This window comes from Polypterus senegalus, chromosome 4 (assembly GCF_016835505.1).
Source record: "Polypterus senegalus isolate Bchr_013 chromosome 4, ASM1683550v1, whole genome shotgun sequence".
NCBI classification, from domain to species: Eukaryota; Metazoa; Chordata; class Cladistia; order Polypteriformes; family Polypteridae; genus Polypterus; species Polypterus senegalus.
Window position 1 is genome coordinate 136884747 of NC_053157.1, and position 19845 is coordinate 136904591.

At 37.1% G+C, this 19845-nt stretch overlaps 1 protein-coding gene across 1 annotated transcript in view; it reads right to left on the reverse strand.

Annotated features, from left to right (window-relative positions):
- Window positions 1-19845, reverse strand: part of smim14 (small integral membrane protein 14) — a 32854-nt gene that overhangs the window by 6492 nt on the left and 6517 nt on the right. Inside the window, exons 2-4 of the mRNA XM_039751313.1 lie at window positions 17718-17801; window positions 14964-15012; window positions 6301-6449 (exon numbers count right to left, since the gene is read on the reverse strand). Of these exons, the coding sequence (XP_039607247.1) occupies window positions 6301-6449; window positions 14964-15012; window positions 17718-17792 (273 nt within the window). The 5' untranslated portion in view covers window positions 17793-17801. The remainder of the gene's footprint in view (window positions 1-6300; window positions 6450-14963; window positions 15013-17717; window positions 17802-19845) is intronic.

Sequence of the window (19845 nt, forward strand, 5' to 3'; positions counted from 1 at the left end):
ATCTGACTACAAGAGAACACAAATCAAAGCAACTGACAGATTTTTGTATCAGTCAACACAGTCTCAGAGAAATAGTTGAAACACACACAAAAAGAAGCATCTTTTGTCTTGGATGATCCTTTCAATACTTGCACTTTCTTACTCTCATAATTCTGACAGTACCATAGATGTGGAGCACAATTGCATGTCCACAGACATTCCTCGTTTTGGCAAGACTTACTTAACACTTTGCATGAACTAGTTCACTACTATGTATGCTCATGTCCTTAGATTCTCTTTTTCTTCCAGAAAAATTAAGGTACATGGCAGGGAATGGTGATGTGAAGTCTATAAAAAAAAAAACACAAAAAAAAACAGACACACAAGCTGGGAGAGGAGTATGAAATGTTATCTCTAAATCAGGGGTGCCCACACTTTTTTGGCTATATATATATATATATATATATATATATATATATAGTATATATACTGAGTATACATAAAATATATGTTGTCATACCTTACATAACTGAATAACCTTTATGGCACAATAACAATTCAATACATTTATGGTCACTACAGTATTTGTATTTAATAATCTTCATGTGGGAAAAGGCTGACTCACATAAATAAGTGGAGCTGAATAATGCAGTCAAGGAGGTAGCACATTTCCTCATGTTTGGGTACTTTTCCTCAGTAAGTTCCAAAACTGTCCAAGAGCCCCAGACTTCAGCTGAATGTCATCCTGTAGTGTCAAAATCTCATCCTCCATTGTAGAGGAGTTTTAGGTGAAACAGTGTTGCAATTTTTGATGCAGGTGAATCACCCTCAACATCTTCCCTAAATGGATAGCACTTAAATGTAGCGATTGGCTCAAGAAAAGCTGAGCCTTGAAACCGTCTGTCAAAGTCTGACAGGCAATTTTGTCAATCTGTTCTGTGTAGCGTATGCTGTAAAGTTGCGCATACGCCTTCCATTGCATCTCCAGCTCTGACACGAGGTTTTGGATGTTCTCCAAATCAAGGCACTGCAGCTTTGAGGACAGATGTTGCATTTTTCGTTAGAAAGCATTAACTGAGCTATTAATCATATACCATTGAGTTCTCTTTTCTGTGCAGCTGTAAATTAAGCTCATTCAACATGTTGGTCAGATCAAAAAAAAAAGCCAAGTCTAGCGGCCATTGATCGTTATTAAGTTGCTTGTATTCTGCATGTTTAATGACAAGGAGAAACTCCATTTTCTCTGGCCAGGGGTCTTGAAATCTCAGCAGGAATTTCTCCCTAGCCATCTGTCTCAATGAAGGCATCTTTTGTCATCTCTCCATCTTGGAAGGACTTCTTATGCTTAATGATCGAGTGACTCACCCGGAACAATGCTTCGGTGTGTCTGCCTTTGCTTTTGAATTCAGCCGAGTGAAAAATGATGGCTGTCCGATTAACTGCGATTTTAGTTCCCTCTCCTTTCTCTTTCTCAGGTCGCTTTTCGGAAGGAAGTCAGTTTTGTAGTTTTTATGAACAGTTTGAAAGTGCCTTTCCACATTTTCCTTCTTTGGAATAGCAATGATAGATTGACAGATCAGACAAACGCACTTCGATTGCGACATTGTGAGAGAAAAAAATCCTCTTCCAATTCCACATTCAGCCCATACCCTCCCCAAACAATTTTTTTTTTAAATTCCTTCTTTAGTCGATATAAATTGGAAGGCTAACTAGATCACAGCCGGAGTTTTGCAGTAGCTCGCCATTTGATCGTGCGTGCGGGATGACCAGTGTGTTAAAAGAAAAGAGATCTCAGACTGGCTGCCCTGTATGTCAATCAAGAGGCAAATGCCATAGGGAGGATATGTAGACTAACGTTTAAAATTTTTTTTTTTTTTTTAATGCAAAGCGATCTACCTGCACTCCCTTTCAAATCTACCGGTCAATTGTGATCGACATATTGGGCACCCCTGCTCTATATGATGTAAATTATTCCTGTAAAACCCAAATTTGAAGGTGGGAAGCAAAAGATATGTTCAGGAAAGGTATGAGAAATGTTGCAAGCTGAAGCTGCAATAAGCTCTGTACTGTACTACTGGCAGTTAACATTCCACGTTCGTCAGTCGCGGCAACTGCAAAAAACATAGTATATTCTGTAATTGGTAATCTCACTACTGACCATCCCAGTACTTTCATTACGACCTCTACGGACCTAAGCATGTTTTGCTTTCCTCCACCCTTACCAATTTGTACCAATTTGTCGACTGTACAACAAGAGAAAACAGGACCATAATTTGGTACACCTCATGCCAGCATATAAACTCACTGTCCAGCGGCTGCCAGCCGCCATCAGGACCATACAGGAATGGACAATGGTGGGTGAGAAGGCTCACTGACTGGGGTATGCTTTTTGAGTAACACAGCCAGGATATAGACAGTCTGCTACTACCTCACAGACCTTCCAATACAATTACATCATACCTGTGGTCTCCTGCCTCCCTCCACTTTCTGGACTGTGTGTCTTTGCTGATCAGTTGAGGAGAGAGCTGGGAAAACTCTGCATAAACAAGGCTTCAGGGCCCCAGGGTGCTAAAAACAAGTGACTGCCAGCTCTGAAGGGTCCCCTCAACACCTACTCTCCCTTTCCCTAAATTTGCATGCTACATGCTCCACATAGCCTACTCCCACTTGGACAAAGTCAGCACCATAGTCCGGATAATGTTTTTTGACTTTTCCAGTGCTTTTAATGCCATTCTGCCTCATCGACTCTCAGAAAAGCTCAAGGCCATAAACTTGATGCCTCCACAGTGTCATGAATCATGGACTAACTGACCAACAGACAGTAGTTTGTGTACTAAGGGACTGTGCTTCAGAATTGGTGGTGTGTAATACTGGAGCACATCAAGGAACTGTCCCTTCGTCACAACTGACTTCCAGCACTAACCAGTGCTTGCCACCTACAGGAATTTTCAGATGATTCCCCCATCATTTGCTGTATTAATAATGGAGACGAGTCCGACTACAAGAAGGATGGAGGACTTTGTGTTGTGGTGGAGAGACAACAACCTGCAAGACTGAAGAGCTGGTGGTGAACTTCATTCCTTATTTGGGGGGGAGGACATGGAATTGGTGCAAAACTACAAGTACCTGGGGATCTACATAAACACCAAATTGGTCTGGTCTGACAACAGTGGCTCTATGCAAGAAGGGTCTGAGCATAATGTACTTACTAAGGAGACTCAGTTCTTTGATAGAGCTTTGGACTCTTATAGAGAAACTCTTCGATTGTTCAATTCATGCGGTTAAGATGTTTTAAGAGAGCTTGTTTGTAAATTTTTTAGCTGGTTATCAAGCGTATGCATTTTTTGACTGGATTTGGGAAGGAACTTATAACACAGCGATAGAACTCATCTTTTACAAGGTTATTATCTTTAGTTATGGTTATGCGAGTATCATAATACAATAGTTACCTTTCCCTATATATTAAACTAGCAAAATACTCGTGCTTCGCAGCAGAGAAGTAGTGCGTTAAAGAAGTTATGAAAAAGAAAAGGAAACATTTTAAAAATAACGTAACATTATTGTCAATGTAATTGTTTTGTGACTGTTATGAGTGTTGCTGTCATCAAGGATTTGATTATCATTATTTCTTTCAATCAGGTTCGTATTTGGAGGACGTGTTGTGTTCCCAGTTATATTCCATGTTTGTCAACCGTTGTAAAGATAACAGGTTTCATTCATCGAAGTGTTCACTACCCAAATCGGTACTCGTGAATCTAAGATGTTTAACAGGCATTCCCGAATATTTAGCGGCAGCGTGTCTATGAACTTGTGGAATTGCCTGCAAGTATTTAGCGGCAGCGTCTCTAGGAACTTGTGGATTTGCCTGAGAGTATTTAGCGGCAGTGTCTCTATTAAGTTGTGGATTTGCCTGTGAGTATTTAGCGACAGCATGTCTATTAACTTGTGGATTTTTCTGTGAGTATTTGGTGGCAACGTCATAAAGTTGTTTCCATCTAGCTGCATTAGAAAATGTACCCCAATGTCTGACACACCTCCTTTTTACTGTTCTCTTTCAGCTTGGATTGCTGCTGTCATAAACGGTTTGAGTTTCATGGTTTGTTTCAATTACGTTAGTATTTGCAGGACTTGTGTTGAAGTAACATTCGGCATCTGTCAAGCGTTGTAAGCATACAACAGCCTTCATTGATAACTTCACATCGTAATAAACGAACAATAAAACTGCGGAGAAGCCATGGATTAAATAAAAAGGCATCAGTTATAAGCAGGGAGACGTGATTACTGTGGCGAATCAAAGAAGGGAATGAAGAGACTAGAGCCACGGACGGCCTTATATGGGCAGGCAGGCAATTACGTGGGAGGCGTTGGGGATGGGGGACGCAATATAGGCAGGCAGCCAACTATGTGGGAGGCGTGGTGATGGGGGATGCAACGGCGCCTCACACGGTGACCAAGCTGCAGGCAATGGACATATATATGTACGTAAGTAGGATTCAATTATGACCGTTACGCGTAGAATTTCGAAATGAAACCTGCTTAACTTTTGTAAGCAACCTGTAAGGAATGAGCCTGCCAAATTTCAGCCTTCTATCTACACGGGAAGTTGGAGAATTAGTGATGAGTGAGTCAGTCAGTCCGTCAGTGAGGGCTTTGCCTTTTATTAGTATAGACTAGAATTAATAGTCCTCAGAATCAAAGTAATACTTATGGGTAATGCTGTTCCTTTCTTGTCAGCTTTCTCTAGACACACGTGCAGGAATTTTAAGCACACTTTCTTTTGTTTCAGGAGCTAGTCTTCTTCTTCCCCTTAAATACACATATCCTCGGTTGGTAGTAAATTGCTGTTTCAACAAGACAAACACATGGTTTACGTATGGTCTCTCTCTCTCATTTATGCGCTTAATGTCCTCAGCAAGTTCGGACTAAAAGCAGCTTTGTCTAAACTCCAATACAGACAGATATTCCACCCTTCCAGTCCAGCACAGTTGCCCCTTTGAAGTAAAAGGCATTGCTTCAACCTATCTGACTACATAACCTTCATCCTTGACTAGGCTGAGCTGCAGCTCAGGTGAAAAAGAGCCAATAGTTAGGGTGTTACAGGAGTTTTTATATGGAGAAATACAGGTCTTGTTATTGGCTTCTTGGATGCACATAATCCCATCTTCTTGGCTGACCACTGGTGCAAAGTTTTGTTCATCAATGTTACTCATCCTTAATTTATGGCCCCTGTTTCAGAACTTGAGTGTCCATTTCAAGTGTTCCTAGAAAGATGTCCCTGGCTAGTGTATTGTCTGATATTTATCATCTTATCAGATAAAGCTACAGAGGCTGCATACTAAAGGGAAGCCCATTCAGGCAAACAGAATTTTTAACTGGCAATAAAATTGTCTGTCAGCAGTTCCCTAAGCCAGGAGTTGGATTCCAGCCTGACAAAATGGATAATGCCAGTCTGTCCTAAAGCTCTTACATGATATACTGTAGCTAATTTAAAACACACTGATACAATGTCAGATGTACAATCACTGATTTCATGATTAGTAGAGTTGTACTACATGTATCTGGGATCTGAATGCATGTAGCAGTCAAGTATCAAAATCACAGTGCACTGGTGTTCACAAAAAACATTGTTATAAAACAGTAACATTCACTCATTTCATTTTTATTGTGTAGATTTGTAGTATGTAAACACATACATAATAAATGTGTTTTGTAAGAATACTGCAGAAACTGAATAAAAAGCATAGTCCAACTTTTAAAATTACAGAATCTTACAAAAATTGTTTTTCCAGAAAACATGCTTTTTTACAATCTGTACAAGCTGCAGACACAGAGGAAATTTATTTCTGCCTTGAAACCAGACTTGTTGATAGGAGTAAAGCAAAAACTATAAAACCTAAGGCCCCATAATAAAACACAAGAACAGGCACAGTATTTTTTAATTTATAATAAAAAAAAGCCTTACTGAACGGCACAGAATGTAATGACAAATTAATGTATATCAGAACTGTGAAAAAAGAACTGACCTAAAAAACACTGAATTTCTTTCATGAAGAATTGATCTAGACGACCAATAGCTAATCCTAGCAGTGTCTGCTTTCTCATGCGCTGTCACTTTTAGATTCAATATTACCTCAGAATAACCCTTTCAGGTTTTCATCTGAAAATTTCTGATTGCCCCTTATTATTCTACCTTTGATTTTCCTCAGTTAATGAAAATATTCAGATTAATTAAGGTTAAACACAAATATTCACATAATAGTAGACTGTTCCTGAAAGTGTAACACACCTGGAGTAAATTGAGGACCTAGATATAATACTTACATTATGTGGACCAGAGGACTTTCCTGCTGCACTTGGCCCTCTCATGCTGGCAGGTCTTAGAAGAAACAGAACCAAAGCAATGATTACCCATGCCACCATTATCATTGGCAATGTAAGGTCACCATTGCTGGAAGAGTTTGGTCCTGGCACTAAAAAGATAAATACAGAAAAAGCCAATTAAAACAAAATGTGGCCAATAACCCCTGTATTTCTTAAATGTTAATTTAAAATGGTAGTGGACTGTGTGGACAATTGTGGCCTAATAAGTACAGAGTTCCTACGAACAGTGAGAAGTGCATAGCCATGTTTTACCTAATTAAATGTTTCTGCACAGTAGGATAGCTACTGTATATCGTTAAATGCAAACCACCCAACCTCTGGGTAGATTTAGCTTTGAAAGGTTATGTCTTGGTTTTCCAGGATACTTCATATGAAGAGGTGATTCTAATTTGTCTCAACTACTTTCTGTACACTTATTCCCACACCTACACTCATTCATATAGAGCCAGCTTACAGCTACCAATGAACCTTAACATGTGTATGTCTCTGAGATGCGGGAGGAAACTGAAGTATCTGGAGAAAACTCACATGGCCTAACAGGGATAACATCTCCACACACAGTCACAGATTTATACTGATACATAATAAATCATCTTTTCCATCATGGCCACTGCTTAGACAACGTCTGTTTAAGCCCTAATTTAGTTGACTGTGTTCTGAATATTTTTAGAAGAATGTTCTCTAATGAGCTACTTTCATCCACTGGGTCACCTCAAGGCTGTCGTCCACCTCCCATTCTTTTTTGTATAAGAGACAACTGCTGACGTTCATGCAAAGACAGGTTACTTTATTAGATTTTACAAGATAAATAAGAGTGTTGCAGTCCTATTTCTGGTGACTTTGTTAAAGGGTGTGAGCTTTTACATCTGTATAACTTTAGAATTGATGATATGGCTGGGACTTTTACCCAGTCCCTTCACTCTCATTTCTTAACAATAATGAAAAACAGACTTTGGTAATAGTGAAATACTACAAATTCATTGATAAACCAGCTGACCAATTATCTTAATGCAGAAGGGGTAAAAACTGCTATTCTAAGGAAAATGAAATGTTTTAAAGGAGACAGAACTACTGTAAAAACTTTGTGAAGTGTTTATCAAACATTCTGCCATATTTGTTTTTATATATTGCTTTAGGAAGATTAGCTTTAAAGAGCAACTTGACTATAAAAACTGTACATTATTTATCTGCAGTAGTTCTCTCTAACTGAGGTAAATCACAAGCAAGTTAGAATGAAGGCCAACTTAACTGTCAAACATGATGCCCTGCTAGGAATTTTTAAATTACCTAGGGTCTCTTATTTGACCAATAACCTGATTCTTTTATTTCTAGTAAACAGCTCACTGATTGTTTTAGACAACATACCAGAATCATCCATATCAAAAACATTTCAGAGCCCACTGTGGCATATATCACTTATCTTCACTTCACATAGCAAAAAGACATACAGTAGCTGTTTGTTTAAAGACATTGAAGTTTATTACTTCTACACATTTCAAAAGCTACTGTAAAATAAGAGCAATACCAAATTATAAATCTCACTATTATAATAAAAAAATCTTGGGGCGAGACAAGACTTTTTAGCCTGGGACGAGACGTGACTTTTTCAGAGAGACACTTTCACATCCTGCGAGACCAGACTTTGTTCCAAGAGATTTAACCACACCAGGGGCCAGAAATAAAGTAGAACATCATAAAGAATTCAAAAACGTTACACATGCAGAGCAGGTTAGAGATAATGAAAGTACTAAAATTCGAAAGACTCAAAAAAATTCTAGTAAAGATTGCACTTGCGCAAAAAAACGGAAATTATTACTCAGTGAAATAATGTAACAGTGAAAAGAGATTGAATATATTGTTTGGATTTAAACTTTAAGTCAGAGACTTGTAGATCGCCTAATTTGTGTTGCCATCAGGGTAAAGTAGTGTTTCTTCCCAATGAAGAGGTGTATCCACGAGAATTAAAAGATTTGTTGATTGGTGAAAGTGAAATCCACTTAAGCGAGCAGCAGAGACGTGAAGTGGCTGGCGTGTAGCACACGCCAGGGGGTTGACAAGCAAAGCGAGCAGGGTGTGAAGTCCCCTAGTATTCTTTAAAGAAATACTACATGAGCTATATTGGCATTGGATTACAGAACTGGCCACTGATTTAAACACAGATTTTTCAAAATGTTTTATATATGTACTTGAAAATTGGTCTGCCATTTTAATACTCAAAGCAACTGACACATAGTTATGCCATAATGTGAATACCCAAGTGCAATTAAGGCACCAGTGGCATTTGAAATGGAATGTGTAGTTAAATGTATCCAAAGGAATTCAAGCTGAATACCTCTTTCACTTCATAAAATGTATTTGTTTAAGTATATTTTGTTGGAGGGTCTTACCTTCATATCATATCCCATAGCACAACATAACAGCAGGATTAGACCACTAGAATTTTCAGTTCAGCACCCAGCTACCTCTCCCAATTGCCTTGGTTTTTCATGCCAACACTAAAGTGTAGATACTTATGTGTGTTATTTCCAGGGAAAATTATTTTCCATTTCTAATTTAAGCCACAGCCTAAAATTAAGTGCTTGTCAACTTTGTTTTAGCTCTGTACATTAATATGAATTTAAATTCAACACTAACTTTCAAATATTTGTCCAACTATTTTATGTGAAATGGCAATTTCACATGAAATTGGTGAATTGTCTACCTTACTTGAAAATAACACATTTTTATTAATTTGAAATTAGTAATTTATTTTCTTTCAGAATACTTAATTTGTTTTAGCACAGCTAAGTCCAACTAAGTATACTTATTAGAGTCAAGTAGAGCTGAAACAATTGTTTCATATTCTCAGTGTCAATTTTTTATTTACATTTTCAAACCTCTAGCTGGTTAATTGCTTAATTTGAAGGAGTTTGCATAGTGTTGTAAATATAAAATGGATTGAAGAAAAATGGACAATGGTGGAAATTTCAAAAAGAAGCAAAGCATGGAGACATATTCTTACAAGAAAATTCTAACACCATAACATACAGAATATGCAAGGCTGATTTAATATTCCATGGCAGTACAATGTACATGTTTGAGCCTCTGAAAGGGAAACAATTTGGTATGTAAGGAACCTCCATAGCATAGTAATGAGAACTAGCCCTCCCATTCTGATCTTGTGATTAATCACAGAACAGTGGTAACAACAGGACAAAAAAATAAAAAAATAAAAAATGAAAACCCAGTTAACAATTAACCACTGAGCAATATGTTTACTAATAACAAATTTGGTAACACTTTAGTACAGTTACTGCAAAAATGCATCAATTATTCATTTTCTCTTATGGAACAAGACCTTAACAAAGGCTTGTTTTGGTCTTCATAGAACTTCTAAAACATCAGTAAGTTATTCAGCTCTGTGCAGTCTGGCATCTTGACATGACAGTAAAATTACTTGTTAATATGAAGGATTCACAGGGCTTATACTAACTATACTAATTATGTAATAAGTGAAATTTGTCTCAGTTAAGACACCTTACACCACTCAAAAGTGAAGATTTGTTATTAGGTCACATTACAGAGATGAATAAATGATGGATAAACAGTCTGCTGATGCACTAAAAGTCTTATGAAAACTCAAAGAAGGTCTTGCTACATAAGATCAAATGAGAAATAGATGCATTTTTGCAGTATCTAAAGTGCTACCACAAATACAAATCACAAAATTTTTAATATTAACCAAGTAGATGTGGAGGTTATTGCATTTATACTTTAAAAATGCCACTGCGTACATAGCATCTGGTGGCTTGGGCACTATTCTGACAAACTGAGTTACCCATAGTATGACTGGTCGGAATAGCTTGAAAAAAATGAGCTTTCATTCCCAAAATCAATAAAACCACAAAATGTATCAAATTACACAAGTCATAAGAGTAAGTTTTTGAATACAATCAGAAGTGATCTTGAGTTGCAGTTCAATGTAATATACTATTGGCAGCATATTTTTTTATTTGCATAATCATTACCATATATATAAATGTATGAAAAATTGATAAAGTTGGCTTAATCAGAAGTAAAAATGTGATACTTTGTACATTTTTAATGTAATAATCAGCAGTTGATAATGTCATCGTGTAACATCAATTGGGTTGCAAAAAACATTTTGGGGGGTTAACAAACCCTATCAATGAATATATAACTCATTTTGTGAAATAAAAATATGATCGTAACTGACTTGCAGTGCTAACCCAGTTAAACAATACTACAGCTGCAAGGTACACATGAGCTATTTTGATTAATCATCAGTGTTCTATTAAGAGAATGCACAAAGACGAATGAAGGACGCATTCTAACACTTGCCAATCAGAGTGGGACTGTCTTTTATTCCTGCACCATCAATGTCAGAGCATCTATTCTCTGCTGCAAGGACACATTTACTCAAAAAAGAGCAAACCTGAACTGAACATGCAGACATGCTGTCTTTTCTCCATTTCAATTACATTTCATTGCTATTGCTCAGACTTCACAATGGATTTCAAGTGGCTTATTTAATGGTTATTGAATTTAGACCTTATGTGATACTTCTTTTAATTAATTTTGTTTACCTCAGAACATTATTTTGAATTTTATTTTTGCATATTTTTTCTCAGATATTTGAGAATAAAAGAAACTGAAGTAAAAAGATGTTATTGAACTTAAGTTGAAATTTTTTTTTCAATGAATCAAGTACACTACAGTTAATACAGGTTGAATTTTTCCTAATCCAAAATGGCTTAGGGCCAAGTCTTTCAAAAATTTTCAGAATTTGGAATCTCATTCATCCCGTGTGTAATGGATATAGCTAAAGTCATATGTTCCTCATTATCTAATCAGCTTAACCAGTTCATGGTCACATGGAGCCATTGCCTATTGCGACTGCACTTGGTCAGAGGCAGGACCCAAACCTTGGATGGGTTGCCAATGCCACACAACCACCCTTATGCAGCAAGAAGGTTATTTGTGCCGAATGTAATTTGTGAAATTTATTTCACAAAGCCATGCAATTCAGCTGAGAGAGAGAAAGAGACTGCCAGGGAGACTGACAAATGATAGCTGTAAGTCAGGTTGGGGAGACAGGCAGAAAACATGTGAAGGGCACAAGCAGGTTATGTTAAAAGGTGCTGATATCTGCTTGACTAATATGGTTAAAAACCCCAGAGTCTGTGAAGATATTAATAACCAGCCAGTGGTTCTGGTAGTCATCCATATCTGACATAAATTATATGAATTCTATGAATATGTAATTATGTGAGTGTTTATAATGATGAGGATCCAGCACGATGTCAGAAGCATCTCACCATGCAACCAACATTCTTCGCTGCTGGATGGGACATCTATGTGTCAACATTCTCCCACTTGGCCATGATGTCCCTTTGCTTCTCTCCGGTCTGAATATGTGTGTAAAATTCCATTACAACGAATATCTTTACAACAAAATTTTCATTACAATGAAGTATTTTTATGGTCCCGACAGCTTCCCCATATGACACGTGAATTTGGAATTTCGCCATCGACACTGTCAACTTTCTTGAAAGACAGAGCAAAAAAAGTAGAAAAATCTCGAGTTGCAAACGCATGTGAACTGCTGCATTTGAAGACGTCGAAAAAGCCATTTTTATGTGGTTCAGTGATGCACATTCAAGAAACATTCCTATTAATGCAGCACTCATTCAAGAAAATGTGAGGTTTGTAAACTCTCTTGGTACCTCCCCCAACTAGACAGCAAGCCAAAGAGCATCCCGAAGTGCGATCTCCGCGTCTGTACGGGGCAATAGCAGGCTTACAGATATGCTGCGTCTCTCTGCCAAAAGTAAACAGAAAAGATCTCGAGGGGTGATGCAAGGTTAGGAGCACATAAATTGTAAATGTAGATAACAGGATTACATGATCACTGACCTGGCCACGACTCTGCCTGACTGCTGTGTCTGTGTATAGCAAAGTGGCAGATCACACTACAATAAATAACTGTGCCGTTCCTGTTTCAAGCTGAATAAAGCTGGGTGCAAGACAGGGACTTATAGCGCGACCCCAATCTTTTAGGATTTGCTTCTGTGGCGCTTTACTGCAGCGCTGTGAGCCTCCAATTGCCCTGCCCCAGCAACAGACAAACAATCTTCCACAGACGCTGCAATCACGCTTCAGGACGCATTTCAGCGTGTCGTTCCCGTTGGGTGGGGAGTGGAGGGGTTGGGAGGATCTCAAAAGAGTTCAGAAACCTCACAATATGAAGGAGGATGATTCGGCTCCTTATTGATAACTGTGCTGCCCAAAACAAGCTTCCACATTTAGATAATGTTTGCGTTGAATTCCTCCCACCCAATTGCACAGCAGTGCTTCAGCCATTGGATTTGGGCATCATTCACACCATGAAAGTGTATTATCGCAAGGAAATGCTGAGAAAAATTCTCGTCAGCATAACTTGTAGGCAGGAGGAGATCAAAATTAACGTGAAAGAAGCTATTGAAATGATTGCAAACGCCAGAATACAAGTTAAAGAAAGCACTATAGTAACAAATACAGAATCTCGTTACAAAAAAATATTTTTTAGGTCCCTGGGAGTTCGTTGTAACGGAATATTACCTGTATATACAGGATTATACATTATATTCTGGGAATGAATGATATCTTTTAAAGCAACTTAATTTAAATTCTTTATTGTCATGTGTAATAAATAAATAAATATAAATAAGTAAATAAATAAAACCAGAATCCTAGGAATAAATAGAGACAGTGGCAGAAGTATATGTGCAGGTAGCAGTGGAGGTGACACAAGGTTACTGATTGTTCATGAGTCTGATTGCAGTTGGGTAAAAACTGTTCCTGAACCTGGAGGTGTGCATCCAAATGGACTTTAGTCGCTTCCCAGATGGGAGGAAGGTGAAACGTGACAGTGCAGGGTGGCTGGGGTCCCGCCTGATATGGTTCACTTTCCTGAGACAGCGTGTAGTGTGGCTGTCATGGATCGCAGGGAGCTCTGTGCTCGTGATCTGCTGTGCTGTTTTTACCACGCGCTGCAGAGCTCTGCAGTCCTGAACTGAGCAGTTGCTATACCAGGATGTGATGCATCCTGTCTGGATGGATTCCACAGTACACCTGTAGAATCTGCACAGGGTTGTGGGGGACATCCGGGCTTTACTCTGTCTCCTGAGGAAGTAGAGGCGTTGTTGGGCTTTCTTGACTACTGCCGCAGTGTGATTTGACCATTTAAGGTCATCAGTGAGGGTAACTTAGAGGAACGTAAAGCTGCTGACCTGCTCCACAGCCTCACCTGGGACTGTGCGCTGTTGCCTTTTGCAAATATCCACAATCATCTCCTTAGTTTTGCTAACGTTGAGGGTGAGGTTGTTGTTCTGACACCATTCTGACAGGAGTCTGACCTTTCCCTGTAGGCCATCTCATTGTCCTCACTAATCAGACCTATTACAGTGGTATTGTCAGCAAACTTGAGGATAAATACATATAACTCTTTTTGTACCATATTTCTCTCCTGTAATTATTTTACGCCATGGGTACAAAAGGGATAGCATTGATTCTAGTTAATACTGCATCAAGAAAAACATCCTGGGGCGAAAGAGTGCTCTCTGCTGGATACACCTTAATCATACAGTTAGTTTTGTCTTTTTGTGTGATTCAACTCAAAATACTACTTTAAAACTCAGGACAGATGTCTTGAATTTTGCAACATTTAACACATCAGCAACGGTGCAGAATATATAGTCAGGGGTTAAATTTACTTATTTTATTTAAAGTATAAGTGTATGAACTTGTCTTTGATACTCTGGGAAATCAAGATGGTGGTTCTAAACAAAGATATTCAAATGCATATAAACAAGGCAGGGGCATCCTAGTGACTATTACTACCATTTCTAAGTGGTACTTTAATTCAAGGGCGGTACAGTGGCAGCGCTGCCACCTAGCAGTAAGGAGACCCAGGTTCATGTTCTCCCCATGTTCAGTGTGGGTTTCCCATTTCCTCCCACATTCCAAAGACATGCAGATTAGGTGGATTGGTGGTACTACATTGGCCCTGGTGTGTGTGTGTATGTAGTTCTGCAATGGACTGGCACCTGTCCAGGGTTTGCTCCTACCTTGCATCCCTATGCTAGCTGGGATACGCTCCAGCACCCCCCGCGACCCTGTTCAGGACTAAGTGGATTTGAAAATGACATGACATGACTATAATTCAATCAATCAGTAATGCTGCTTACTGACATTTTAATATGAACTTTTTTCTTATTGAGCATCTTAAAACTACTTAAACACGAGGGGTGGGGATCGATCTGTTCTTAACACAATTTTTCTTTTTGTAAAAACTTGATTGCTTTGTATGGATTGTAATAAAATTAATAAAAATAAAAAAAATAATAAAAAAAAACTACTTAAACACATTTGACAATTTTCTAAATACTTTCGCAAGTCTCCATTGTTTAGAACCGCTGCTCGAAACATTCCCAACACAAAATAAATCACAAATGTGCTTCACCAAAAAAGTGGGACAACATTCAACACTGAATTTCTAAGCAAGGCAAGACAAAAAATAATAGGTTAATAGATAATACACTAATAAATTAAGTTTAACTTACTCTCCTGAAGACATTCTGTATCTGTACAGTAGGACTGGGACTGTCTTAGCTGAAACACATAAAATGATAGAAATAAGAAAACTGTCTGCTTTTTACTTACCTTCAAGCATCAGTAGGAGGAGATGTAACAAACAATGGTGTAAGAACACAACAGAGTAAGTAAAAAAGCATGAGGTTTTCTCATTTGCCTAGTTAGGTAGTAGAATGGAGATTAAATCTACAGTACAATATTTGCCCACTAGTTTTCTGAAAGTCTATAAATAATCAACTTGAACACCATGTCTTGAAAATTACTTCTAGACTTTCAAACATCTTTGCATCAAAATGCCAGCGATCAAATACTATTAAACATAACCCTGGGTATCATTACAATAAAAGATAACCTCTAATGAATTAGGCACATGTTGAATTAGTAAAATGTTTGGTTAATAATTTAGTGTAAAAAGCTCTGTGATACGGTTTTCATTATTTCCTATGTTAACCTTGACTGTTAGTGTGGGACTTGCTCAACATACCCCCCGAAGTTTAACAATGCAAAATGTATTATAAATGTAGTTCTCTGCTGTTAGTATTTAGTTAACATTGTTCTGAGACTACAGATCTGTGACTCATGAATGTTATCCACAACGGACTGCAAGTTGGGAATGCTTGAAAGATTTTTAACTTAATTTCACCTATGGGGGCAACTATAAAAACTGCATAAAGTGAAGATGTCAGATTCCCTGCCGGGAATATATATTTTCCTACTTTGCATTTTCAGTTGCCTTCTTTTGCCATATTTTTCACATTGCTGGGCGAAATTAACCACAGGTAATCAGCAAGAAACTCTCATTAGGTTCACATTAATATCAGAATAACTATGCTCACCTGAGATGAGAGGATAAAAAAAAACATTTTTATTATAAACTGTTAAAAAATACATCTAAAGAATACAAAGGAATAAAAGGTGACATTCTTTAGATCAGCCTCTTAATTATCTTATTAGCATCTTATCTGATAATGTGCCTTTTTTTTCAAAACAAATAAATACATACAATGAAGTCCCCGATAAACCACTGCTGCTCAAATAAAAATCATATACAAAAAAGGTGTGCAAAATATCAAAATTTACACAAAAAGTGCATTAAAACTAAGTAACATGTATATGTTCTGAAGTCCTCTCACTCTAACTTAATCACATGAATCAAAAAAAGACAGACATTAGGGAGTCCATAATTATATTTAGAAAAGTGTAAACAGGAGGATTACTGCTTTTGCATTTTCAACAGTTCAAAGTGAACCAGACTTTCTTGCTTTGCGTACATATTTAACTCAAGTTGTATATAGTTGTAGAAGGGCTGTATATAATGTGGCCATGCATCCAAATCCAATCCATATTTGGAAGTAAAAATGTATGATTGATACTAAATGAAGATAAATTTGATTCAAAACTGTGCAGGAAAAAACAAATAGGAACATCTAGAATAATTTCAATTTGCAAATCAGAAATAATTAAATCCTCAGTCTGTCACATTGTTGCCTAAAAAATACATTATAAAGACTGTCAATCCTATCCCCAACCCCCCACATGCTTGCTGGAATGCAAATACAGTGCATAATGGAAATAAGCTGAAGTTACAAAGAAACTTCTTTCCCAACCCACACTTGTTCTCACTGCATCCTGTTCTAGCAGGATAGAAAACGAACAGTAAAACTGCTGATGGTAACTTCTGCAAACATAAACATGATCGGCTCCAACCCAAAAAAAAAAAAAAAACACAAAGATTTCTTTTTAAAATGATGAAATTCAGTACCTTGAGCACCACTTTTCTTGTGTTTCCATTTCCGAAAATTTGTCAACTGTATAATAATAAGTAACTTAGACAAAGTAAGCCAGTAAATACATGTCTGACATTCTTTTCTCCACAATATATAATGTGGCCATGTTTACATTCCACTTTCATTTTAAACTAATATCAGAAGCATGAAGAAACCAGTGGGAAATAAAACTTTTTTAAAACTATTTTAAAAATAAAACTTTTCCATGACCTATCTATTCCATTTATTGTTAATGATGGATTCACCACCACAATCCCCAATGACCAAACTAAAAAAGAAACAAAAAGAGAGAGAAAGAAAACTATTTGCCTGTTACTAAATTTTGGCATACATGTCTGTAATGAGTGCCTACCAAGAAGCAATGTAAAATGGTGGCCTAATCAGTTTTATGGTGAGGCGTGTTCCTGTACAAACAGGGGATAAATCTAACACTCACATTATGGGCCACTGAGTTTAAACATTAGACGATGAATGGGATGAAAAAATGTAAAGGAAAAACATATGTGGGTAGACAAGACAGAATAAACTGATTAGACGACAGAAAGAGATGAAATACAAGCTGAAATATCTAAGGTACAGAGAAGTCAGGCAATATTATTTTGCCTTTGTGATAATGCCATTTATATCCTGTTACAGAAGTGTATGTGAAGTACGTAATTGCATCACTATATCAACAAGTTTGTTATTTTAAATGAACAGGATTAGCAGACACAAAATCCTAGTGCAAATACATTTTCGTGAAAGAACTGAATCAATGGCATCTGTTAAACTGTAGCTCACGTGTCAGTGAACTGATACTTTTTATATATCTTTTTCTCACAACTATGCATACATTCATATATAACTCATCAAATCAAACTAAATCAAACAGTTGGAAGCATACTGTATCCAATCCTTCATAATAATACAAGATTTATTTATTGATGAGTTACTTACCAAATTAATTAATCTTCTCATAGCATTATCATGAGAACAGATGCATTCACAAGGGTCAAACCCTCCTTCTGCCATGATGTACCTCTATGTTGTTGAATAGTACATGAAAGGCAAAACAATGAAATGCACATGAAAATACATACATTACAAAAAAAATGGTATACACAGTCTACATTTTGTTAAACCACACCATACTAATGATGTTTCAATTTGATTAACCTTCGTAATGTTTATGAATTATGTGTATAACACCTGTAATCAGTCTTCAGCCGTGATTTTATGCCCCTTACACATTGCAGTTGAACTTGCAACTACCCTTTTGGAACATATAATACAAAAATTCACATTGTGTGAAATTATCTGGCTTGACTGGAAGGGAATACCTGGGTGAGGATGATTCAATTAAGCAGAGTAAAGCCATCTAAATAAACAGAAGAAATTCAAAACAGGGGTGCGAAGGAGGTCATGCAATAGTCAAAGGTTTCAAAAGACAAATGATACAGGTATATATTTGTTTATAGTGTTTTGTTTCCAATCAAACAAAAATTACTGTACTGACAGGTGAAAGAAAATCAATTAAAGATTAAAAATGTTAAATCTAAAAATATATTGTCCATTAATTCTTTATTTATGCTTTGCAAAGATACTCTGGACTGTCCACTGAACAATATCTACCCAGGTTAACAGCATAATTGAAAAAATAATGATAATTACTGGTTACAACTGCTATCAGTGAAAGAGGCTTACATCGGTTTTTAGTGTGTAATAGTAATACTGTACAGTATTCTCAAAACGACAAATTTTAATTCAACGTTGCCAAGAGGCCGCAGTCTATCCTAGCAGTGCTAGGGAGAAAAGAGCCCTAGACAGGAGATAGGAATTGCTAGGGATCATATATGATACACTATCTTGATACTTGGATTATGATCATCTTGAGATTTTTTGGTTTTTCAAGAAATACTGCAAGTACTCCAATAAAAAGTACTGTTATTTAATTACATGATAATTTGAACATTACCCACTTTTTATGTAACTGAAATTACAATCCAAAGCACACCACTATAGGCAAAAATGTCAATCTGTGACACTTAACTAGAAAAACTCTTGACTCAATCCACCATACCTTTTTTGTTGTGGAAATGGATTTCAAGTACTGTATCTCCATATTCATCCTAGTAAGACATGGGATACTGAGATACAGTATACGACCCATACTTGATCTTTGTGAGATAAGCCTTTGTGTTTACGGTAGGCCATTCAACCCACTGATATCGGAATGTTTCACATTTAAGATATGTTTAAATATATGCAAATACGTATTCAAATTTATTGTGTTTACATACATGTACAGTACATAGCCATGAGGTACCTTAAGATTGTGAACTTGCTATGTTCCTAATAAATGATTACATTTTCAAACACAAGTAAAATATGGTGAAAACCATTCAGTTTGCAAATACTAATAGATAATCCATGTTACTTAATCAATGGAAAATATCCTGTGAATGCTTCAACTCATAATTGCAAGGAGGCACTTTCTGATGAGGCATCATGTTTTTCCACTTACTTGTTGATTACATTACTTTGTCGGTTTTAAATTCTGCATAAATCAGCCTTTCGGCACTCTTGTAAGCTGGAGTTGGGGAGTCAGTCCTAGTTTATGCGAGTATATGATTTTAATGCTGAATCATGCATACAAAAGGTGTATATCATAAACGCCAAAAACAACAAACAGACAGTTGACCTAAATGTAGGGGAGAGGATCTGATCAAAGAATCTCTGAAGCAGTCCTAAAGTTTGCTGTTCAACATCCATTAGAATGTGTCTTGATTTACACATACTAATGCAATTATTTTTCATTACAACAGGTAGCATATCATACATATTATTTCTGCTTCAGATATTCCCATACCTATCCAAGGAACCAAAAAAAAAATGAAAGAGAATTCACTTAAGCACCCACAATTGCACTCACCTTTGGGGCCACTTTAAAGTCACTAATCAAGCCAGTTTGCATCAATTTGGGACAGGGAAGGCAAACTTAACTTGATGAAGAAAGCCCATGCTGTGCAAGCGCCACACAGGGTCAAATGGTAGTACAGTGGTTATTACTGCTACCTCGTAAATC